Source organism: Podarcis liolepis (assembly GCF_965112155.1).
Source record: "Podarcis liolepis genome assembly, chromosome: 10".
NCBI lineage: Eukaryota > Metazoa > Chordata > Lepidosauria > Squamata > Lacertidae > Podarcis > Podarcis liolepis.
Window position 1 is genome coordinate 73,103,929 of NC_139562.1, and position 25,735 is coordinate 73,129,663.

Consider the following 25,735-nt stretch of genomic DNA (forward strand, 5'->3'; position numbering starts at 1 on the left):
ACCACAATACCTCAAGTACCACCTCTTTCCATATGAACCCACCCGGACCCTGAGATCATCCTCTGAGACCCTCCTCTGTGTGCCTCTTCCTTGAGAGGTCTGGAGGGTGGCAACACGAGAACGGACCTTCTCTGCAGTGGCTCCCCGTCTGTGGAATGCTGTTCCAAGGGAAGTTTGCCTGGTGCCTTCATCATACACCTTTAGGTGCCAGGCAAAAACATTCCTTTTTAACCAGGCTTTTGGTTGATCCGATTTATATCCTATTGCCTTTTAAAATGTGGTTGGGGGGGGCGCTATTGGGTTGTTGTTTTTATTTGTATTAGGTATTTTGTGGTTTTATATCTTGATTTTATTCTGTGAACCACCCTGAGACCCCCGTGTATAGGGTGGTATATAAATTCAATAAATAATAATAATAAGGAGAGAAGGGCAGGTAGCCCCACCTACTAGGACAAGAGCAGCTCCATCACCTGAAGACTTCTGCCAACCTTGTTGTTGGTCCCTGATCAGCCCCTTGCTATCTTACAGCAAGTCTGATTTCTGATTTCTATAGACACTGTTCAAAGTGTCCTTGCAACAATGAGGTATAGAAACCTGACACAATTTATTGAAGTCCTGTGTTCATTTAAATTTTACTGCAAGCATGTGGATAAATGATGAAATTGTAGAAGTTGTAATCATGTCCACCCAATGGACTGCCAGGTGAAACTGAAATGCAAATTGTTGTGTCAAGAAAAATAGAAATCTGCTTCCTGTTTCCATAGGTTTTTTACATGCAACTGTAACTACCTTTAGAATGTAAGGATCTTAAGAGGACAGAGTCTGATCTAGTTAACCACTTATCATGCAATGACTAGAACCAAAGGAGCCCAGGAGATGTTGGAAAATAATCAATATTCAATTAGTATCTTCAAAATGTTTAACCAATTTATCTCCATGGTAAAATATCACACAGTCTTCTCAGGTAAAGTCCACCAAGAAAAGCTCCAGCATTGCTGGCATTGATTGCTCTGTGGCATCAAGAAAGAACTTTACATATATTTTTTGTATGGAGAAACTCTTTTAGGAGCTGTGGGCTGGGAAGTGGTCAAATTGGCTTCTAAGTGGTTTATAACTACAAAACTAATTACAAAAATATAAACAAATGTAATCAAAATACACAATGAACAAGCCCATTAAAACAACCCCAAAATGAAAACAGTTATAACAGCAACTAAAACAATTAAACTAGGGGGTTCAGCCCGAGGTTAAAAGATCAAAGGAATACCTACGTAAATACAGTGGTACCCCGCAAGACGAACGCCTCGCAAGACGGAAAACCCGCTAGACGAAAGGGTTTTCCGTTTTGGAGGCGCTTCGCAAAATGAATTTCCCTATGGGCTTGCTTCGCAAGACGACAGCCCATAGGGAAATCTCCGGGACAGTGGGGAAGCGCAGCGCGTCTTCCCCACTGTCCTCGGACCTCCTCCCGCCGCCGGGCATCGGAACGAAGCTCCGATGCCCGGCGGGGGGGGAACGCCTCCTCCCGCCGCCGGGCATCGGAACGAAGCTCCGATGCCCGGCGGGGGGGGACGTCTCCTCCCGCCGCCGGGCATCGGAACGAAGCTCCGATGCCCGGCGGGGGGGTGGAACGTCTCCTCCCGCCGCCGGGCATCGGATGGCTTTCCTGAAGACTTGGGGTGGGAGGAGGGTTTTCCTTCCCACCGCCAACATTCAGAATGCTGTTCTGAATGTTGGCGGTGGGGAGGAAAAACCCTCCTCCCACGCAAGCCCCGGGAACAGAGGGAAAGCGCTGCGCGCCTTCCCCTCTGTTCCCGTACCTGTCCTGAAGGCTTGCGGTGCGGAGAAAAGCCCTTCTCCGCACCGCCAGCCTGGCAAGCGGTTTCCCTAGGAACGCAATAATTGATTTTCAATGTATTCCTATGGGAAACCGTGCTTCGCAAGACGAAAAACTCGCAAGAAGAAAAAACTTGCGGAACGAATTAATTTTGTCTTGCGAGGCACCACTGTAGATGCCTCTTAAAAACCCTGCAGGAATTCCAATCGTGATAGGGCCTCTCATATTTTATCAGGGAGAGCATTGCACCACAGTGGTGCTATCAGTGAAAAGGCCCATCTGCATGTTACCGTAAGTCAATAATCCTCAGGTTGCAGCAAGAGTAACTGGGTTCCATTTGTTCATCTTAATGTCTTTACCAGGCAGTGGAGGAGAAGATGGTCTTTCAAGTCACATGGTCCAGAGTTTAATACTACCATCTATCTATCTATCTATCTATCTATCATCTAGCTATCTAGCTGTCATTTGCTGCCCATATGACTGGGTTGCCCCAGCCACTCTGGGCAGCTTCCGTAAGTAGCAAGGCCTTAAAACGGACCCAATGATTAATAGGTAAAAAGGTAAAGGGACCCCTGACCATTAGGTCCAGTCGTGGCCGACTCTGGGGTTGCGGCACTCATCTTACTTTATTGGCCAAGGGAGCCGGCGTACCGCTTCAGGGTCATGTGGCCAGCATGACAAAGCCGCTTCTGGCAAACCAGAGCAGCTCACAGAAACACCATTTACCTTCCTGCCGGAGCGGTACCTATTTATCTACTTGCACTTTGATGTGCTTTTGAACTGCTAGGTTGGCAGGAGCAGGGACCGAGCAACGGGAGCTCACCCCGTCGCGGGGATTCGAACCACCTACCTTCTGATTGACAAGTCCTAGGCTCTGTGGTTTAACCCCCAGCACCACCCACGTACAAGTGCCAATTCCTTAGGACTGGTTGCCCTGGCAGGATATTTGTTGGATAAGGGGCATCATTCACCAGCAGAGCTAAATCATTCTGCACTAGCTGAAGCCTTTGGGCCAGCCGTATAGAAAGCTTTGCATTACAGTAACTTAAACATGAGGTTACCAACACATGACTCACAGTAGACAAGTCACACCTGTCCAGCTGGTGATGGGGCCTTTGCTGTGGAGGCCACTTGGGTCTCTGTGGGCAAAGATGTTCCCAGGAGCACCCCTCGGGGCACCCCTGCTCCCTCAGAAGGAGTGCAGCTCTCCAGAAAAGGCTACCTCCACAAGCAAAATTGCTGTCAATGAAAAATGCTCCAAGGACCTCTCTGTCAAAATACTGTGGTATTTTTAATTAAAATATAAATCAACAGTCCACCCAGGCCTTTTTTTCAGCTGGGACTTGCCAGAACTCAGATGGGCGCCATTGCTGTTATAAAGGACAAGATAGGCATTCATGGTGAGTTCTGCCTCCTCGTTTTCTAGAAAAATAACATTGGGTCCACCAACTAGTTTTTATTTAAAAAACAAATCTGAACCCATTGAGAACCTAGAAAAAAACCACTTTTACTGGTATAGGTTGAGTGTTTAAACAAAGGGGGAGGCTTGTGAGAGCAGCCCTAAACTATGTTGTATGAAAGTAATTCTTTGACTCCAGAGGAAAATCTCTACAGGTGTAATTTATTTAGAAATGATTTGTACTGGGGATTTCCATTCATTAGTTGTGCTGCCTCATGACAACCTGAATGGAAAATCAATGGGAACAACCTTTGTGTTGGTGACTTAATAGCTCCTTTTGGTGATATCGGGTCATTACTTCAGACTGCGTGACCAGAATGAGATTGCCATGCTATGAAAGTGAAAAGAAGAATGTTCATGTTTGAAAGATCTTAGAAACATTTCACAGTATTAACTTTAGGGTCAGGCTATATCCAAAAGAAGTATGCAGCAGGTTGGGGGGGGATTCTGCTCCTCTGCCAATTTAGGTTGTGTAGTATCATGCTTTGTCCCGGCTTGCCAGGTCATTATGCAGAGCCTGCTGGGAATGAGTTGCATCAGCTGGCCGCCTGGCACTGGAAACAGAGACAGTCAGTAGCGCAGGGATGAGGAACGTGTAGCCTCGCCAAAGTTTGCTAGGCTACCACCTCTCTCATCTTTCACTATTGACCATGCTGGGCTGGCTAGGAGGAGTTGGAGCACAACAACATTTGGAGGTCCACATGCTCCCCAGAGCTGAGGTAGCTGGGATGAGGCTGCACGGGACCTGGGAGGGCCTAATGACTGCCCAAACTCCACCCCCCATCACCATCTAAAGAAAGGATGTTGTCTATTGTGTGGCACCATTGAGCATCCTCTCTATTCTGTGGCTTCTGCAGTGAGCGTCTCAAGGAAAGCAAATAGCCTTGGAGGGGCTGCATGGGACCCCAGTGAGGCTTCTCTCTCAGAGGCCTGGGCTGCTCTTCATAGAGCCATTCTCCTTCTCAGTGGTCTTCAGAGAGTTCCTGGTATACATGGGTGTTAACCTGGTTCAAAGTTATCATAGATTATCATAGACTATGCTATCAGTGGACTTTCAGGACTAGATCACAACCATTGGTGAACTTGTAATTAAGGCAAATGTTGCCATTTTTAAACATTTGGCAAGGAGCACGTCACTCTCCTTTTCGGTACTGGCAATATTAACATCACCTTTCAAAGTGAAGTAAACTTTACAGTTATACATAGAACTGCACAGTAAAACACATATAAACTCCCATATTTATTTGCGGTGAGTTGGGGTTGCATATGGATAATGTTTAATATTCCACTTTCTGTTAAAGTAAGAGTGTGTCTGTGCCACAGATGTGCCCAGATAAGTAAGAACAAATTGGCGGTGTTCCTGTGCACTCCACTTCTGCAGGAGGTACTTGTGAATATGTTGGTGGTGTTTTTGAAGTTAAGTCTGCCTCAGAAATTAAAAGAACTACCCCATAATCATAAGAAGAGAAAATGCATACTGTATATGCTGCAAGAGAGTTAAAATGTACTAATATCTAAAAGAATGTTTCTTGATGGCAGCAGACAGAGGTGACAACAAAACCCTCTCAACTCAGAAACCCAAGAGCGACAAAGGGGCCTGGTGGAGGCACAGCCATACTCTTCCCTGCCGCTTGGCCAGAAGAGCTGTCCCAAACGTATCCATTGCACTGATGGCATCTCCCCACCAGAACTTCTTTGTTTCCATGATTGCGTGTTGTTAATAGCCTGGCAATGAGAAGGCTCCCCATGATCCATGGACTAGAAAGAGTTAATTGTCCTTCATTTGCAATACAGGAAATATGCAGAGGAATAGTCTTTCCACCCAGTAAATGCCATGAGGTATAAATGCAAGAGAATAAATTGGGTTGGAGTCAGTGGTGTGAGAGAGGCATTGTTGTATGTGGCATTCTCACTTGCTGCTTTTGTCCCGCTATGCTCTTTGGTCAGCAGATTTTGCTAGTTATCGGGACACTCTGTGAATAGAAAAGATGGTGGGAAGGCTCAATGCAAAGATGCCTCTGTAAGGAGACCAAAAGCCACCACCCTCTGAGACTCCCCAACTTCTGTGATCACCACAAGATGCCTCAGGTTGGAACTGGGTGTGCAGAACCCATGAGTCTTTACAAGGGAAAATGGTGTAAAGCAAACTGAGAGCAGCATGAAGTACCGGTAACTACAGTGTGTGTGTGTGTGTGTGTGTGTGTGTGTGTGTGAGAGAGAGAGAGAGAGAGAGAGAGAGAGAGAGAGAGAGAGAGAAGCAGCTGTGTTTTGGAAAGCTCTTGAAAGGCAGCTTGGCAGGCTCTATTTGCAAGGCCGTTTCAGACATACTGGGTGGCAAATAAAATATCTGAGACATTGTTTGGCTATGTTTTAGCCTGCAGTGAAATAGTACAGACCTTGTATAAACTCCTAGCAGTAGCAACTTTTAATGGAAAGCCTGACAGACTTTCCATTTTATAGTCATGCCAAGGGTGGCAAAACTGCAATAAAGGGCAAAAGCGCTTATCTCTTTGGTTCTGCCTCTTTGCATTGTACATCTCCATATGAGCTTCATATGTTAAACAGTTAAGCCTGAAGTGACAGCCCTGCCATCCCCACAGCAATGTTGCATGTATTCCTCAAACACAGTAAGTGAGAGATGCATTGTTATATCTACAGTCTCAGTCAAAATAGGCAGGAGGAAGAAACCTCTTGTTTCACTTCCATCCCTTTGTCTCTTACCTCCATCAGGGGCCACCTGAACTGGCTTCAGCTGGACCGCAGGGTGCTGGAACACGACTTCCCCAAAAAGTCGGGACCGGTTGTTTTGTACTTTTGCGTCAGGTGAGTATATGTTTTGGCATCTCTCAGAATGTACCACAGCATGTTTTTGCATTTTTGTTCTTGTAGTAAGTTCAGAGTTGGTGTTGTTTAGAAAGGGTAAGGTAAAGTGTAAAGGGACCCCTGACCGTTAGGTCCAGTCACGGATGACTCCAGGGTTGTGGCACTCATCTCGCTTTACTGGCCAAGGGAGCCGATGTTTGTCCGCAGACAGCTTCCAGGTCATGTGGCCAGCAGGACTAAGCCATTTCTGGCGAACCAGAGCAGCGCACGGAAACGTAAGGACCCAAAAAGTCCCCATTGCAAAAAATTACTGGGGCACAGAATGGGGAAGGGCCACAGCTCTATGGTAGGGCATGTGCCTTGCATGTTTAAGGTCCCACATTAAATCCCCAGCATGTAGACAGAGCAGCAGCTACCCAAGAAATGAGCTGCCAGTCAGTGTAGGACTGACTCAGAATAAGATAGCTTCCTATGCTGCAGCAAGTTTGAGGCTGCAAAAGGGCATTTCACCAGACATAAAGCCTTGTGCTGACTGCCAGTGAGAACCCAGGTGTTGGTACTGAGGTACGTAGCCCTGAACAACAGGACAACCCGAGCTTCAAGATGGTTGGGATATGTTCTGAGGACCTCCTCAGTGGCAGCTTCTCAATTGTGGAAGTCCCGTCCCAGGGAAGTATATTTGTCTCCACATTGATCACTTTTAGGCATCAACTGAAGATGTATTATGCATTATGTCCTTTGGTTTTTAGATACATAGTTGTGGGTGTTTGTGGTGGTTGCATTTTACTGTGTTGTGAACCAGCCTGGGAGGAAGGGTGGCACAGATGGTGCTAAGGTTCATGTTCAGATCTCACCTCAAACAATTTAGATGGCTTTTGACAAGCTGACATTCCCTTCACTGTACATCCTCCTCTTTGATGGGCAATGATTCTGGTTTATCTTACCGGCTTATATACCTGATTTGGGTATTTTCACTTAGAGCAGAGAGGTGGAGTATAAATATGAAAAATAAATATAATGAGTTGTATATTTGTAGTATTTATTTGTATAATATTTATAATCTTTTAATATCAGTAAGGATGGTTGAAGCAATGTGTGTGAAAGCTATGATTGCCAGGATTCTTAGAGGGAAGACATAGATAGTTAAATGAGAATATATGTTTGTGCACATATCATATATGGAAATGCCTCAACTCCTGATTTATATCTCTCCTTCCACAGTTCATAACTGCATAGTCATTCCTCTGTTATACCGCAGAGAGATGCACAGGCAGTTATGAACTTTAGAAAAGCAGATACGAATTAGGAGTTGAAGGCTGAATGGTGTTTAATTATGAAAATGTCATTTTTTGTATACTGACCATCAGAGACATGTATCTTTATGAACATACGTAAGCCTCAAACCCAAACAATTTTTGCAGTCTAACCCAAACAAGGAGAATAACATATTAGGGAAGCAGGAAGGAAAGACGCCGTGATAAAGTAAGTGTTATTTGCAGTGATGAGCTTTGGGGAAGCATTTAAAATGAGAGGGTGAAGGATTAACTCAGCGCAGGAAGAAGCCATGATGTTGGCAGTAAAAAATGAAAAAGGGAGCCAGCAGTTATGTTGAGAGAACCGGAAAAAGACTTGTGGGTGACATGACAAAAGAAAGTTAGTGATGGAAAATTTCAGTGCAAGAAGACATATGTAGACTGTGATTGTGTGAATGCATGAAGCTAGGGCAGGCAAGGGTGCACACACGTCATATCTCCTCAGACATGCCAGCTTCTCATTAGTTTGTCACGTGATATTGGCAAAGGTTGAATGTGTTTTTATAGTATGCTTGATGGCATGTGCCTAAACCAGGGTTATTCTGCTTGGGGGGAGGTTTCTGAGAGTGTCCAATCAGACCTTTGCACCTATTGCATGGAAATCTGAGGGGCAGCTACGGCACCTGGGGACCCTGTTTCCGTCCCTTGTCTAACCCTTCACACTTTCATACAAATGCCTGAACATTATTTAAGTGCTTCAGGCTTACACACTCCCTCCTTGTCCTCCCCTATTATGGGCAGATTCCGTCTTTCTTTCTGGGTTTCCTTCAGCCATACGTTGCCATGAGACCTAAAGGGAACTGCAGACAGAATTTGCTTGACACTGGTTTGCCAGACCGACTTTGAACCACTGATTTGAAGAATGGGCTGGAAGCAAATCACAGTTTGCCCAGCTGGGGTGTCACAGGAAACAGTAGTTGTCACATAACACAGAAAGGAGAGGGGAATCCTGGGAGCAGAAAACGGGGCAGGAGAAGGTGGATGCGATGGGGATGCCTGCTGCATCTTCAGTCTCCAAATCATGATTTGGAGATTGGTTTTCTGGGCATCGGTGTTGAACCACCATAACCATGGAACTAGATACCGTACTTCAGCCAGTTCCAAGAGCAGCTGCAAGATTCTTAATGGAGCCGGTCTCCTTTTTCCTACCAAAGACACTGCGTACCTGTTTGCTTCTGGCCTCAGAGTGCCAGTCATTACCTTTTGAAGCCTAAATAGTTTACCTGTCCAATACATTCAGTGAGGCCTTTTTTTGTACAGTTGTACAGTCTGATGTAAAATTGACTAGTACAAGAAGAAAGGGCCTTTTCCCCCCTTGTTACAGTGCTCAAGATTTGAAGCTCCCTGACCCAGGAAATCCATTTTTTCTCCATTTCTGTTCTATGACTTTTGGTGAATTTTTGTGTGATTCTCTTGACTCTCTTGTAGGGTTGTTGTTGTTGTTTTGTAATTTTGCTGCTATTCTGACTATATTTTTGTTTTCCATTCATTATATTATAGGGTGTGTTTTTTTAGTTATGTTAGCTGCCTCTTATCATATCGCTGTGAGGTGGAAAGGCAGGTGTCAGACCGCCAGGCTACCTAACTCAGTTAGTTATACAGAATGGTAGCAGCTCTCCTGGGTTTCTGACTGAAATCATTTCCAGTTCTACCTTGAGATGGGGCAGACTGAACCAGAGGCTTCTTCCATGTGCTCTTCCACTGGGCTGCAGCCCGTCTCCAAATACAGAGACAATATATGCTGTATCTTTTTCAAAAACCATTGTAATTTTATTTCCACTAATACTTTACCCCTGGAGGTGCACTCCATTGTCTCTCGAGGCAGACAGATGCCAACAGCAACTTGCAATATGTCTTGCTCATTTATCTAAGCCAAATGTTCCTTCAAGTCCAGCTTTCCTTGGAATATTCCCATGCAGCTACTCAGTAAAAAGGGTGATGATTCACTCTCACTATAACAAAAATAAATTGCTCTGTTCACATTGCTGAAAGTTCTGAAATAAGCTTTCAGAGACTTCTTAAATTGTGAAAGAAACCTCTTTGTTAGAAACAGCCTCTATACTTGATCTGGTAATCACCCACAAAAGCTGCACATAGAAGTCCGGGAGGAGGGAATCATTAAAACCTTCAGCGGAACAAGTGAGAACACTTCTGGGTAACATGGACTGCAGTGTAACGAAATGGTTCCACACCTATTACAAATAATGACAACAAAGCTCAGAGTCCAAAGCAAATATTTAGCCGGCGTAATTCAGATAACGAGGCTCTGTCTGCACTTCTAGCCCTCACTTCTGCAACTAGGCACTATAGCTAGGTATGCCAGGTATGCTTCTATCTCCAGAAGATAGGCAGGCATCTCCAGAAACAGGAATGGTGGGGTTTGGGAGGAGCATGGTGACCTAGACCCTATTATCATGTAGCTTGATTACAAGAGACTTTTTTCTCATCTTAGGACTCATCCAGACTTCCTTTTGCGCTGACTTTCTAGGCACAGGTCTGGGCTTCAAAATGCCATGTCCAAGCAGGTTTGGTTTTTTTGTCCCAGCACTTTCTCTGAGTGTTTTATCACTGAATTGGAGCAAATGGCAATCGGGTTTTTCACAGATTGCTGTTTCTCTGATTCAGCAGTAAAATTCCCTGGGAAAAGCTATTACTATTACTATTACTATTACTATTACTATTATTATTATTATTACTGTACTGTTCATCTGACTGGGTTGTCCCACACATTCTTGGAGGCTTCTAGCAAATTAAAACACCAAACACAGTAAAACATAAAACATTAAAAACTTCCCTAAACAGGGCTGCCCTCAAATGTCTTCTATAAGTCAGATAGTTCTTTATTTCCTTGGCATCTGATGAGAGGATGTTCCACAGGGTGGTCGTGACTACCGAGAAGGCCCTCTGCCTGCTTCCCTGTAGCTTCACTTCTCGCAGTGAGGGAACCGCCAGAAGGCCCTCGGCGCTGGACCTCAGAGTCTGGGCTGAACAATGGGGGTGGAGACGCTCCTTCAGGTATACAGGACCGAGGCCGTTTAGGGCTTTAAAGGTCAGCACCAACACTTTGAATTGTGCTTGGAAACCAAGGGAGGCCTTTCAGGACCAGTGTTATATGGTCCCGGCAGCCACTCCCAGTCACCAGTCTAGCTGTCGCATTCTGGATTGGTTGTAGTTCTGAGTCACCTTCAAAGGTAGCCCCACATAGAGCGCATTGCAGTAGTCCAAGCGGGAGATAACCAGAGCATGCACCACTCTGGCGAGACAGTGAGCAGGCAGGTGGAGCTGGTAGACAGCCGCCCTAGACACAGAATTAACATGCATTTCCATGGACAGCTGTGAGTCCAAAATGACTCCCAGGCTGCACACCTGCTTGGGAGTGAAAATCCCCCCTCCCTTTAGTAGGGTTGTGTTCAGCTTTGGAATAGGAAATCACACACACACACACACACACACACACACACACACACTGAAGACAAGATGCAAGCTGGCGAGAGATGTGCATACCAAAGCCAAATTGCCCATCATTAGTTCTGATTGCTGGTGTTCTGGAATAAAATGAGAATGGGACGGAGCCTGGAGGGATCCCACTCTCCTTGGCCTCTGAAGACGGATACACTAGATGCGAAAATCAATAGAGAGAGTCCTGCTCGGGGGGGGGGGGGGCTTCTGTTGCTTTTCTTATTCCTTTCCAGCTGACTACTTAACAGATCAGCAATGGGGCTGTTTGACTCTTTCTTTCTTTTTCAGCACACACACACACACACCCGCGCCCTGGCCAAGCTATGGCATATGCTTTTAATGATTTACAATGGATGTTAGGTGGGAAAGCGGCCGCAAGCCCTTTGCATTTTGTCCTGGAGCAGCATATGGGAATGAAATGGCAGATAGGTTTTATCCACTGGGCCTGCTGTCTATATAATGTACACAACCTTTATTGTGATAGTGGGGAGTAGCAATTGTGGGGGCTTCTATGTTCAGCTCCTGCAACCCAAGTTAGGATAGCCCAGTTTTCAAGCTATCTCCAGGGGGGGAGAAGTAGATCAGGCTGTTCCTCACCTGAGTCAGTTTTTTTTTGTAAGTCTGTTCTGTCCCATTTCCATATTAATCTTACAGATTTTAAAATATTTTCCATTAGTTTATAAATGTTTTTCAATAAAAATATGTGGTTTTTTAAAAAAATCACAAGGAAAGCTATATTCAAATGCATTTTTCCTCTCAAAGTACACATTTCTAAACATATTATATCCTAAAATGCATGTTTGTGTATGTATTTTGAGAGAAAAAACTATGCCGCAAAATTCAGGGAAGTACAACACACACACACACACACACACACACACACACACCAAGATAACTGCCTTCTGGTCTCCATGTTAGCTGAGGAGGCCCTGGTCAGGGCAGTTCATATCAGAATTTGCAAAGAAGGAATTGCTTAAGGGATTCTGCCTCCAGGGTGTTAGTGCTGGGCAGGATCCACAGAAGAGTCACTGGCAAAGCAGTCCAGTGCAAGCCCCAAAAGGAAGAGCTGGAAGAGGATTCCAGGGAAGGGATTAGGGAAGCGATCATTTAGGGATGGAAGGAGATGCAGGCAAAGAGAGTGTAAGCGAGAACTGGGAATTCCGCAATGAAGGCCATCTTATTTAGCAAGGCAACTTCTCTGTCAACATGCCAGCAGGGATACTGTTGTCAGGAAATTGCCTTCTGTTTCAGCCTTTACTTTTCTTGTGTGTCACAACTGAAGGAATAGCTCTTTCTGTTCTGTTTAGGCTGCTAGGAAATTAATATAGATTGCCTTAGTCTTTACAATCTCGAATGCCGTGACTAATACCTTTGACTGTAGATGTGGCAGAGAACACAGGATGCAATGATAAACCCAAAGCTGTTAGTGATTAACTGAGTGACTTATGTTGAGCAGGCTTCTGGTCTCAGAACTGAGAGATGCTTTCTCTGAAGACCTTACACCAACAAGCGTAACAAGGTTCAGATGTATTTCCAATGCTTTTAGTGTAAGTTTCTGACATGCGCAGATGGTGAAAATGAATGTCTGTGGTGGGGATGGAAATTTTGAAACTGGGGAGGTGCTGAAATTCATGTTTTCAATGCCTTTCTTAAAAACAAAGTTGCCTTAACCCCCCCCCCCCATAAAATTTCACTAACAGAAGTTAGCACTTCCATGAAAAGGGGTCACATTACTGAGCTCATGGAAATAATATTTATGCTAATACCTAGGTAACTATTAACTCTTGCCAGGCAAAATAGAAAACCATTGTACTACTGCTACATCTCTAAAGTTCTTACATCTCCAGCTATAAATTCACAGTGAATAAATGAAACTTCCAGTTTTCTAAGCAAACAATAGAAGACTTTTCCACAAAGATCCTTTAGAAGGCTCCAGCCCCTTTTAAATGAAGAAAATTCTTTCCCTTGGTTGTTGCTGCTGTTTTAATATTGACACACATTTTGGAAGAACTTCCCAACATACAATGTGCACTGCAGATCTTTGGAGAATGAGGTTTTCTTTGTAGGTCCTAAATATCATGTGGAGCTCTTCGCTACAGGAGGATATATGCTTGTTTAGTGCTATTTTTCTAGGGGGGAAAGTGCCAGATCTCACCACGAATGCCTCCCTCGTTCTCTTAGAATGGCAATGGCGCCTACCTGTGAGGTGCCAGTACTGAGTTCTGGCTGAAAAAAAGCCCTGTGCTTCTTTGAGTTTCCTCCTTTTTTATCTGAGGGTCTTGTATGAATTGCTCAGAGCATCAGCCGGGCTTCCACTGTAGCTTTAAGAAATGCAATGCTGCCCTCTGGTGTCCCACAGGAGCATCGTTTTTTTCAGCTCACACCTGTAAGCAGGGTCAGGGGCCACTGGACAAATCTGCACTCCTTCCTTCCTTTTCTTTTTAAGCTGATATCTGGTTTGTAAGAAGCATGTTTGAAACATTCCAATGAGAGGCTGAAATGCACAGCTGTTGTGAATGTAATTCTCACATCCAGCTCTGAAGTCCAGGGAGAGCCCCTGGGCTTGTCGCAATGCACTGCCATAGGCTTAGAAGGCAGAGTCTGCCCCACACCCAAGCAAGAGGGAGCCAAGGAAAGGCTTTCCCGAGGCTCCCATGTGAAATCTGAACTAAGCGCTTCATAACTTGTGCCCAGGCCCCTATGCAACAGAGCTCTCGTTTCTGTCAGGGAGGTGCATACGTGTGTGTGTGAATAACCTACTTCTCATGCGGAAGAAAAAGCTCACGTTGTGCTCAGGGAGTCTTCTGCTTCCCTGACTGCTGTCCTGCAGTTATGGAGGAGGCTGGGACCAGGGCTGTGGCTTCTTCCCCCGGCCCCTTGCCTGCTGTGGGTTAGCCGAGGGAGAGTGCTCTTTGTTTTAGCAGGTGGGGAAAGGGGCTGGATGGGTGCTGGGACCAAGGAGGGAACAGTGGGAGAAGCTGGCAACACGATGCCTATAAGGGGGTTGGAGACTTCTTTGGGCTGTGATCTGGTGACCCTAAGCAGCTCTGTAAAAAGAATAAGTGGTCTAGTATGTCTAAGAATCCATGAGAAAGATTATCAGGTTTGTTGAGAAAGATCACTGCAAGTTTTGTTATTTCCATATTTTGTTTTACTATGAACCCTCCAGACGTGTTTATTGAACAGTCATCCTGATTTACTTACACAAAGCTTATGCAGCAGGTTAAACCATATTGGTCTTTATTGAGCATTTATTTTCCTTTGTTTGCAGGGTGGGTTGGTTATATTAAAAATTTGTCCTGATTTGCTTGAAGGCTGTTTATACCTTTATAACAGTTTATACTGCTAGTAATTCATTCATCCCACACTTTTCAACTCATTTCTTCATCTGTTTCCAAACTTCAAAAAGTATGAAAACACATCTAATGCCTATTGAAAGTACATGGCTTCCTGCAAAGAATCCTGGGCAGAGTCTTTTTCACTTCACAAAGCTACAGTTCCCAGCACCCTTAACAAACTATGGTTCCTATGATTCTTCAGAGGAAGTTATGTGCATTAAATGTGTGTTGGGTATGCTTTAAATATATGCTGTAGCCAGTGGCGTAGCGTGGGGGGTGCCAGGGGTGCCGACCGCACCGGGCGCAACATCTGGGGGGGGGCGCGAGTCCAGAGGGAAGGGACAAGTTCCTTCCTCCGCCGGGCTCCCCGCCGCCACCGCCAGCCTTGCGCCCTAGCGCGCGCGCCCCCCGTCGTCGCTGTGGCTGCGCTCCGCTCACTGCTCGCAGGAGGAGCAGCCGCTGCAGCAGCGCCGACGCCGCCACCGACGCCTGGCCGGGCACTGGCAGCTTCTGCACCCTGCCGCCGCCATCCCCTTGGCCCAGCCACAGGCGGCGGCTGCTTCTGCCTCCATCCTCCTCCGGGCAAGCAGCGTTGTTTGCGCGGCAGCGCCAGCGGCAACTCGCAGGTTAGGGGTTGGGGGGGCGCAAATTACTTGCCTTGCCCCGGGTTAGGGGGCGCAAATTACTTGCGTTGCCCCGGGTGCTGACAACTCACGCTACGCCGCTGGCTGTAGCATTGCCCCAATTCCTTTTGAAAGTGGATTTGTTGTGCTTGGGCAACACAACCCTTTAATCCACTTTAATGATGAACACATAAATTTCCCAGTATGCACTTGAATCCTTCCTGCAAAATAATGACCATCTGCAGGTGGTTTGCACTACCCCATGGGTGAGTTCCGTGGACCCCCAGGGGTCCCCAGACCCCTAATTGGGAGCCACTTATATAGAATAGTCCCAAGATGCAGGTGATAGCTAGCCAGTTCATGGGAGAGTGTGGGGAGGCAGATCTGTTCATGTCAGTTTCTTGTTTTTCTGGTTGGAAGTTCAGCTCACCATATTTCTTCTTCAATTTGCAATTATTATTTTTTAAAAAGAGCCCTCATGAAAATTCACCATCATGTTAGCATGCATTTCTTCTAATGTACACATTTTTGTGTGGGAATTTGTTGAATACATTTTTGCAAGCCATTTTGTCTAATAAAATGCATTTTCCTATGTTATTTTCATTTATATGCACGTTGGTCTAATACATGTATTTTGGTTCCCATTTTTCGGTTGAAGACCTGCATCACAAAATTCAGAGAAAGGTGACTTTTGAAGGATAGCTGTTTTGTTTGACGTATTTGTTTCAGGAAGTGCAGATTAGATAGGTACTCCAGGTACAGACTTCCAGCTGTTTTCATTTTAAATCTATATTCAGGGGTCACTTCTCCCCTTCATTCCCCCCCCCCCAGCAAAAAAGGCCATTTCAAAATCAGTTACTCCCAAGCTAGGATCAAACCATTTATAAGAAGCAAAGCAGCACAATTGTCAAGGACAGAGGAAAAAGAAAACCATCCCAGCCAAAAATATTTATAGAGCTATAAATCAACCTGTGAAATAAAACAAGCATTAATGCCTTTCCTATTGGCTGGGATTTACACATCCAGCATTTCTGAATGATCGTGTCTTAAGAGGCACACAAATCTTTCCAAGAGTCATAACACAATCTCTAAAACTAAAACAGAAAAAGGAGAATTCCTCTCTCTCAGCCCCAAAGGCTCCTCTGAGCACATTTTTTCACATAATAAAAAAATTGTACAGGGTCCTATTTATTCAGTGGCTGCAATTTCTTTCCTGTGTTTATATAACTTCTCCATTTCATTTCTAGGTTCTACATTGAAAGCATATCCTATCTAAAGGATAATGCTACCATTGAGTTGTTTTTCTTGAATGCCAAGTCCTGTATTTACAAGGTAAGGCCTTGACACTTTTTCTTCATGTCGCTGCCATTGTAATTCAACCTTTCTTTAAAAATAAGCACTGCCAGTTTGTACCTCCTTGGGCTATCTGTGATTCTCTGCCTATATATCTGCCTGCCTGCCTTTACCTGTTGGGAGCCTCCCAGAGTGGCTGGGGAGACCCAGCCAGATGGGCGGGGTATAAATAATAATTGTTATGTTATGTTATGTTATGTTATGTTATGTTATGTTATGAACACCTGCCTCTCAGACATCTGTTAACTCTGAGGGATGCTGCCTCTCCCTAAGCCAGTGTTTCCCAACCGGTGTTCCGCGGCACACTACTGTGCCGTGAGACATCGGCTGGTGTGCCGTGGGAGGGAGGCGGGCGAGAGGCGGCGGCGGCGAGGATCCGGCGGGGGTGGGGGGAGCGGGGGCCGTCGCGCGCAACCGAACTCACTTGGCGCGCTGCCGGCTTGTCCTCCTTCAACCCGGGTCGGGCCAGGCCTGCTCACGTCCCCGGATCCCCTAGCAGCAGCCGCACGCTCTCCAAAAGCGCAACGCTGCGCGCAACCGCTCGGCCAGCTGGTGCTCTGCGACTCCGCCCTTTCCCCTCCCAGCGCCGGAGGGTTCGCGCGACCGCAGCTGTTCCCTTTCGCAGCGCGCGGGAAACAATTCCAGGCCGATTGCCTTGTGCCGAAAAGCACCGCCTCTCCTTCTCCAGCTCAGGCCCGGGCCGCCGGCTCCCCGAATGACGTCACGGGGGCGGGGCTTTAATGGTGGTGTGCCGCGAGATTTTTTTCCGGTAAACAGGTGTGCCGTTGCCCAAAAACGTTTGGGAAACACTGCCCTAAGCTAACAATGATAGTAACAAACCACTTCTAATTTGGAGAAGTATTGTTTTCTAGGTAAGGAGAAAACACCATCTCCTTGGATTGCCAGATGGCAGTCATATTCTTGATCATATGAGCTAATCTGGAAGAAATAATTCTGTTGGTTCAGGAAGAGTATGTACTCTCAGCAGTGCAGAGGTCTGGACTCCATACTATCAAGATCTCCAGTTTTCTGAGTGTGAATAAATCCCTTTTGTTTGTTTGAAGTGGGATGTCAAGATGGTTGCTAAATGAGGGATTTAGCACTGTTGTGAGTCGTTAGAATTCCTTTGAAGGCATTCATCAGAAGAGGGCACCCTTGCCTCTGAGTTGCGCGTGAGGACTTGGCAGTCGTTCCCAGATGTTTACTGGGAGGCGTGCGAGTTTCTTGAAACCTTGCCATATGCACCAGAACAAAAATGGTTACATGCAATGCTGATGAAACGGTTTCTGTCCAAGTTCTTGGCCTTTTGGATGTTTGAAAAGGAAAAGGAAAAAGCCACTGGTCTGTTGTTGCTGGTTACTTGGATAAAACAAAACAGTCCCAAGTGCAGAACATTGTGCAAAGTTTTGACAGATGACCAGGCTCCCTGGCTTGAAGCTGGAATACCCTAGGCTAAGCGCGCACAGCTGCTTTGTGCTGTGAGACAAAACAAATACCCAGAGGGGAAGGGAAGCTGCAGAAGCAGAAAGGTCTTCTGCAGACACCCAGGGCTGCTTCACACATGGCATGTGCAGGGTCTCATCTCTTCCTTCTGCTTAACTGCTGGGCGGACATGTGAACTCACTCCACCAAAAAGCATTTTGTTTGAGCTGAGATGGGAGTTCTGTTTTTAGCATGAGACGAGCCATTCATGTCACTCCCCAAGTTTTGCATGATGTTGTAGTCATCATTTGACAACAATCACGTGGCTCTTTATGGCATGAATTGAACGTACCTCTTGGTAAAGTCATAGAAATGTAGAGTTGGGAGGGACCACGAGGGTCATCTAGTCCAACCCCCTGCAATGCAGGAATCTTTTATCCCACAACCCTGAGATCAAGCATCTCCTGCTCTACCGACTGAGCTGCCGCAGTCCCTCTTGGTTTTTGAGGTATATTATTGTCCTTGGGAGGATTGGTGTGGCCACTGATTTTGTATGGCAAGCTGTGTGCTTGAACCTGTGCCTGCATCTCCTGTTTCCGGATGTTTGTGTGTTAAAATTTTCAATGAAAGAAAAGGGAGCAGGGAACAGCACCTTCAGGGGGTGGGAGTGGAATCATAGAGTGGCATAATTTGGGAGGGATCTTGGGGGTCATCTAGTCCATCCCTCTGCTCAGTGTAGGATCTGCAGTGCAGGATGCAACTGCAGCATCTCTGACCGGTGGTCAGTCAGCCTCTGCTAACATGCCTCTGGTGAAGGAGAGTCTATCCTTTCTGGGGCAGTCTCTTTCACTGTCAAGCAGCTCATATCATTACAGTTTTTCTGAATGTTTAGTCAAAATCTGTTTCTCTGCCATTTCCACCCATTGTTTCCATGCTTGCCCTCTGGAGAAGTGGAGAGTATCTTCTGCTCCATCTTTGCATGGCAGTTTAAAAACTGATATCTCCTGTCTCTTCTTCAGGCTGACATTCCCAGTTCTTTCAGCCGTTCCTCAACAGACTTGGGTCGCTTCCAGATGGCCAGTTTATTGAGCGTTCATGCTGATTTATTTGCTTATGTGATGTTGTGTCGAGCCTTTCCAGTCCACCTTTCCGTCACTTTGCTTACTGTCGAAAGTTCAAACTGGGGAGGGGGTGGGTTGATTGCTGAGGAGTCCAAATCCACTTTAATTACACGGCCTGAATTTGCAGATATGCCACTGAATCCGGCCTATAAAACAGCTGCCACCTTGGTCTCCAGATGCCAAACCATCCAGAAATATTTCTCCTCTGGATGTGTTCCAATTAGTTTATGTCCTTCCAAAAAACTGCTGCCCAAAACTGAAGAGAGCGCTCCAGATGTGATCTGACCAGCACAGAACAGTGGAACCAATAGCAATCCTGATCCCCTGTGGCTGTTTTCCCTTTTTAAAATTAAAAAAAGGTACATTAAATGTGTTCATGCATTTCATGTATTGTCTAGTTAGGCCTTGAAGTTTAAAAGAAGTGACTCTTGGGTACAACATAGACCTAGCCTTTAACGCAGGGAGGAAGCACCCACACATCTCTTCCACCCTCTCCAAATGGCACCCCACCCACAGCCAAATGGCCGCTCACAGGTAAAGGTCCGTGTCCATTTAAATAAATCCATTTGGGGGCCTCTTCAAACTTCTCCTTGCTGTAGAGCTCTGGTTTTATGAAGTCAAGGCCCATAGTCCTTCCCATTTCCATTTGATTGATACTTATGGATGCTGCTCAGGTAAGTTGTTTGCAACATCCATCACAAAGAAGTTTCTGAGAAAAGATGGCTTTGTAGGTAAATCTCAGCAGGAGGCGAGGCCCTTCTGAATCTGATTCCTTGCTTTGCCACACAGCCCCCCAGCATGCCTTGGGGAAGGGGAATGGTCAATTTACTCAATGCCATGGCTATACTGTGGGAACTATCAGATTTTCTGTCTCCCAAGGTGTTTGTGAATGGGCTGCCTTGTACTGCACTCATTAGCTCTGCCTGCAGTGCAAATTAATAACAGCGCCTTTTCTCTTATCTGTCTGAACTGTTAGGCTTTCTAGCACCACAAATAACAATCCGGTGGCTACTCAAAGACAAAGAAATCCAGGAGGAGGGGGGAGTATTGTAGTCTCTGGTACAAATTTGATTTTTGATACAAACTCCCTTTCATACCTGGGATTCCATCTCAGGATAATAATAATATCTTACAGTGTCCTATTGTGAATTACTGAGATAATGTGTGGTGTGAACCCTCTAAAGCTTTCCCCCACCCTTATAAATATGTATAGATCTAGATTATTAAATTATTATTTTCATTGCCATTATACATATTCACCTCATATTTATGTGACTTTGCTTTCAAGGCTCCTGCTAGATATAATACTGAAATTACTAGCAGTTTATGTTACACTTAAGCACAAAGTGAAACCCCATTCACATTCAGTCATGGTGTTTTGCTAAAGATTTTGGATGTGGTAATCCAACACAGGCAGAAAAAATTCATGCAGCTGATCATGCAGAAATGGGACCATAGTAAATGTACATAGTGCCCCTTCATAGAATGATAGAATTGTAGAGTTGGAAGGGACCCCAAGGGTCATCTATTCCAACCCCCTGCAATGCAGGAATCTCAACTCAAGCCTCCAAGAGAGATGGCCATCCAAGCTCTGCTTAAATGCCTCCGAGGAAGGAGACTCCACAACCTCCTTAGGTTCCACTGTCCAACAGCTCCTACTGTCAGAAAGTTCTTCCTGACGTTTACTCAGAATCTTCCTTCTTGTAACTTGAAGCCATGGGTTCGTGTCCTACCCTCCCTCTTCCATGTGACAGCCCTTGAGATACTTGAAGGTGACCATCATATTTCCTCTCAGTCTCCTCTTTTCCCAGCTAAACATACCCAGCTCCTTTGGCCATTCCTCATAAGGCTTGATTTCCAGACCCTGGATCATTGTGGTAGCCCTCCTCTGCACGTGTTCCAGCATGTCAACATCCCTCTTAAATTGTGGTCCCAGAATTGGACACAGTATTCCAGATGGGGTCTGACCAGAATAGAGTGGTAATATTACTTCCCTTGATCTGGACACTATACTTCTGTTGATGCAACCTAGAATAGTATTAGCTTTTTTTTTTTGCTGCTGCATCACACTAACTCGTGTTAAGCTTGTGGTCCACCTAGATCCTTTTCTCCAGTCTTTTAAGGTTATTTTGAATTCTGAATTCTGCCTACTGTGCCATTAGCTACCCCTCCCAGTTTGGTATCATTGGCAGATTTAATGAGCATCCCCTCAATTCCTTCATCCAAATCATTTATGAAAATGTTGAACAAGAATGCAGCACCCCACTTATCCCTTTTTTCCGGGATGATGAAGAACCATTAATGAGCACTCTTTGGGTTTGGTTCATCAACCAGCTACAGTTCATGGTGAGTTCTGGCACCTATTTTCTAGAAAAATACAAGAATATCATGGGGGACATTATCAAAAGCCTTACTGAAATCAAGATACACTATGTCCACAGCACCGCCTGAGCCACCAAGATTGTGAGACTGACACTTTTGGGGAGGATAAGTCTATCAATTGCTGTCAGCCATTTTAGAAGCCCTGCTCTGCCCCCTTGAACTGTGGAAGCCATGCTCTGCTTCCACAGGGGGAGGAGCAATGCTTCTGAATCCCAGTTGCTGGAAACCTCAGGAGGGGAGGGGGCTCTTGTGCCCGGGTCCTGCTTGCAGGTTTCTCTCAGGCACCTGGTTGGCAACTGGAGGAACTGGGGGCTGGTCTAGGTGTGCCAATGGTCTGACCTAGCAGACTCTACTTATTTCACATTGGCAACTCTTGGCCGAGAGTAACTTTGGACATGTTCCCCTGGATGTTCATGACTAAGTCTGCAAATCTCCCCTTCTTCCATTCTTCTTTGGGAGGGAGAATTGTGTGAGATGCACATGCTCAGCTTTGGACTGAACTCACTTGAGCTGCTTCTCACCACTTTTGTTTCAAAAGTCTCTCTGAAGCTATGGTGTGTGGAGATTTAAGATGCAGGCAAACAATAGTTTTTCCCTAGGCTTGAAAATGTAGTCATGGTATATATGCTCACATCACATTTGCCTCTAAAAAAGAGTTGTGCAAGTTTTTGTAGTCACCCTGCCCCCCCCCCAAACACATTCTCTACAAAATCTGTTTGACCAAAGGCAGCATCATGACAAAAGAAATTGTGCAAACCAGGGCAAATTAATCTATGCTCTGAAAAACTGCCTTTATCCTTCCTAATAGCAGTTCATTAAGTAGCATCTCAAAAGCTACCCTTAGCAATTTGCCTAATAATTTTGTAAAGTTAATTGCTAACAAGTGCTAACTTTTGTGGCTTCCTTACTGAATTCCTATATGGAAAGGGGTCAAGTCAAAGCCCATGCTGGGAAAAACCTGCTCCCAGGGACACTCGCATGCATGAAGAGCTCACATACATAGCAGAGCTCTTAATGAAGTGGCTGCTTCGTCGCTCAGCAGCTGAGTGGCAGGAACATTTCATTAGTATACCAAGAGGGAAGCTGACTTGGGCATGGAGCCAAGAGGGTAATGGGACATTGCTGTGCTTGGCTGAATTGAAGGAGTAGGTGGAGAGGAACAAGGAACCCTTGGGCTGAATCACCACTGATTCTCAAAACAGAGATCCACTGACTCTGTTTGGTGGTGATCATGTGGCAAGTGTGGTTAATGCCCTGTGTTGGATTCCAGTGAAAAGCACCTTTGGGGATCCTTCCAGGGAAGCTTAGGCTGTGGTATTCCTGCTTTTGAAAGATGAAGATTAATACATGACCATTGTAAAGCCATTATGATTTGATAGTATGTTTTTGCTCATAAGCTGCTTCACGTACCATGTGAGTGGCAGAGTGCAGCATATAAATAGCTTTAAACAGGGAAGTCCCTGCCTTCCTCTCATGAGCTATTTTAGCCTTAAGTTTTATTGACTCACCGCTGCTTAGTGCAATAAAAGCTAAAGCTACCCTTGACAGAATGAGCTGGCTCCATCTGTCTGTCCTCCTCTCTCCCTACTATTCATACCTAAAATCCCCACCCATAACCATAGACGATTATGTAAGAGAAAAGGGTTACCTGCCCTCAATAAGTACAGCCTTTCCTTCCTTTGTTGTTTCCCTATTTTGAGATGGAAGCATTAAAATTACACTGAAACACTGTGGCATTGTATGGTTTGGTGAATGAATGGGGAACTTGCAGCCTTCCAGATGCTGCTAAGCTCCAACTCCCACCATTCCTGACCACTGGCTGTGCTAGCTGAGGCTGATGGGAGTTGGAGTCCAACACCACCTAGAGGGCCACAAGTTCCCCTTCCTGGTTTAGTGACCATAAATTGCACTGGCCTGCAATAGTATGGCGCTGTGGGTTAAACCACAGAGCCAAGGACTTGCCGATCAGAAGGTCGGCGGTTCGAATCACTGTGATGGGGTGAGCTCCCGTTGCTCGGTCACTGCTCCTGCCAACCTAGCAGTTCAAAAGCACGTCAAAGTGCAAATAGATAAATAGGTACCACTCCAGTGGGAAGGTAAACAGCGTTTCCGTGTGCTGCTCTGGTTTTGCCAGAAGCGGCTTTGTCCTGCTGGCCACATGACCCGGAAGCTGTACGCCGGCTCCCTCGGCCAATAAAGTGAGATGAGCGCCGCAACCCCAGAGTCGGTCACAACTGGACCTAATGGTCAGGGGTCCCTTTACCTTTACTTAAGGTTGCCAAGTTGCAACTTGGAGATCCCACCTGCCCATTTGTGGACATCCAGTGAAGCTGAATGCTGAAAGATTGAGGACAGATAAAAGGAAGTCTCCACCCCCATCGTTCAGCCTGGACAATGAGATCCAGCACCAAGGGCTTTCTGGCAGTTCCCTCATTGTGAGACGTGAGGGTACAGGGAACCAGGCAGAGGGCCTTCTCGGTAGTGGCGCCCACTCTGTGGAAAGCCCTCCCAACAGATGTCAAGGAAATAAGCAGCTATCCTATTTTTAGAAGACACCTGAAGGCCGCCCTGTTTAGGGACGTTTTTAATATTTAATGCTGTATTGTTTTTAACACTTGATTGGGAGCTGCCCAAAGTGGCTGGGGAAACTCAGCCAGATGGGCGGGGTATAAATAATAGATGAAGATGAAGAAGAAGAAGAAGAAGAAGAAGAAGAAGAAGAAGAAGAAGAAGAAGTAGTTCTTCACCCAGTACACAGATGAACTCTTGAATTCATTCCCACAAGAGGCAGTGATGGCCACCCACTTGGGTGGCTTTAAAAGAGGATTGGGCCATTTCATGAAGGGTGCAGCTGTCAGTGGCTGCTAGACATGATGGCTGGAGGCAGGATCCTTCAGTGCCACTTGCTGGAAACTGCCAAAGGGGAGGGTGCTGTTGTGCTCCTGTTCTGCTTTCCCACAGGCACCTGGTGGGCCACTGTGAGAACAGGAGGCTGAACTCGATGGCCCATTGGCCTCATCCAGAGGGCTCTTCTTATGTTCATTTGCTGCTCTGCTGCTGCAAAGAAGAATGCAGCTGTGGTCCTTCCACCTCATGCTCTTCCTCTGTTGCCTGGCATAGTTGTTTTAGAAGTGTCCTAAGATATTCTGCTGCCTGTGGCAAAAACACCACCACCACCAAGGTGGGACCCTCTATTCCATGTACAGAAGCAGTTGATGAAACCATGTCCTCCACCATACCTGAGAGCACACACAGCTATGTCCCCCCAAAACTTGCAACTGCTCCAAGCCCACACCCCATCTCTAAGCATTTCCTGCCAGGAAGGAGGGGAAGATGAGCAATGTGACCAGCATACTAAGGGGTCCAAGTTTTGGGGTGCTCCACTGTTAAAGAGGATCTCTAGAGCAGTTACCTGGCAACCCATTTCCAGCTGTGCGTGGTGGACTGCCAAGCTGAACCATTCCCAAGTATATGGTAAACACACATTTTCTTTGGCCTGCTCTGCCTTCAGCTTTCTTATACTTCCTGAATGCACCTCACTAGTAAAACCAAACGCACAATTAAACGTTTTGGCCAAAGGCATTTTTAAAGCCAAACATGCACAAGAATGGGAAAGGATAAAAAAAAGGAGAAAGCCTCTTTGTTAAAGGCTCACTTCTGGATTGTGATAGAAGACTTGAGTGAGAGCATTATTTTAGCAGGCTGGCTCTGGCGCTATAGCAGCAGGAGACAAGAGCAGCTGGCTAAGGGCTGTTGCTCCATATTTGCCAGGGGCAGCAGACTCAGTGCAGTTATTGTGACTTGTGAAATGAGGTGTGTCATTCACTTGAATGGTGTGCATTATTGCATTTATCTGAATTTAGATCTTGGGTGTTTCATGTCTTTTTGTCTTTCCAAGCAAGTTCAAATAATTCAAACAAAAGTTTAAGTATAGAAAGCCAGCAGGGGCCTGCAAAGTAACAATTTGGAGGTTAGATTCCTCCGTTGGAGGAACTGGGACCTGCTCCAACTCCAGTCCTGACAGGAGCTCATGGGAACCACAATGAAAATACTTGACTATTAGTACAGTATAAAAACAGGCCAATAAATACAGATTTAATTCATGTGTGACTGTGAGACACTCATCAAAATTGCAATGTGCGAAGGAATTTTGTGATGGTGATGGAGCTTCTGGCAGTGAGTGGCTGAGTTGCCTGAATGTAGAGTACCCCTGCAGAGGGGCAGAGTACACCGAGAGACCACTGGCTCCCATTGGCCAAGCTGCTCTGATTGTTGAGATTGGGGGTGGCAAGGTAGTGAGAAGGCAAGAGGACGGGGAGCTAGTCTCAAACGTTTGTTGGGGGAGACCTAGGTTTTTTTTTGGGGGGGGTTATTTGTCCTGTCTTCACTCTTTTTAAGATGGAGGACCACTGTAGCCACCCCCAACGACACGTTTTCAAGATGGAGGGGGATGGAACAGCTGCAGTCGCCTGCGGTTCCTGCACAATGTTTGCCATCTTGCCAAAGGTTGCAGGCAGCTTTACCTACAGCAATTGTATGTTGATTGCCCTCTTAGAAGACAAAGTCCAGCAACTGGAGGAACGTGTAGCTACGCTCCAAAGAATT

The 25,735-nt window shown here is 45.9% G+C and overlaps 1 protein-coding gene across 8 annotated transcripts in view; it reads left to right on the forward strand.

The window, feature by feature from the left end:
* FRMD4A (FERM domain containing 4A) overlaps positions 1–25,735 on the forward strand; it is a 412,586-nt gene that overhangs the window by 297,881 nt on the left and 88,970 nt on the right. For all 8 annotated transcript variants that reach the window (XM_083464152.1, XM_083464151.1, XM_083464153.1 and 5 more), the window contains 2 exons: positions 6,027–6,119; positions 16,100–16,184. In XM_083464152.1, the coding sequence (XP_083320278.1) occupies positions 6,027–6,119; positions 16,100–16,184 (178 nt within the window). The remainder of the gene's footprint in view (positions 1–6,026; positions 6,120–16,099; positions 16,185–25,735) is intronic.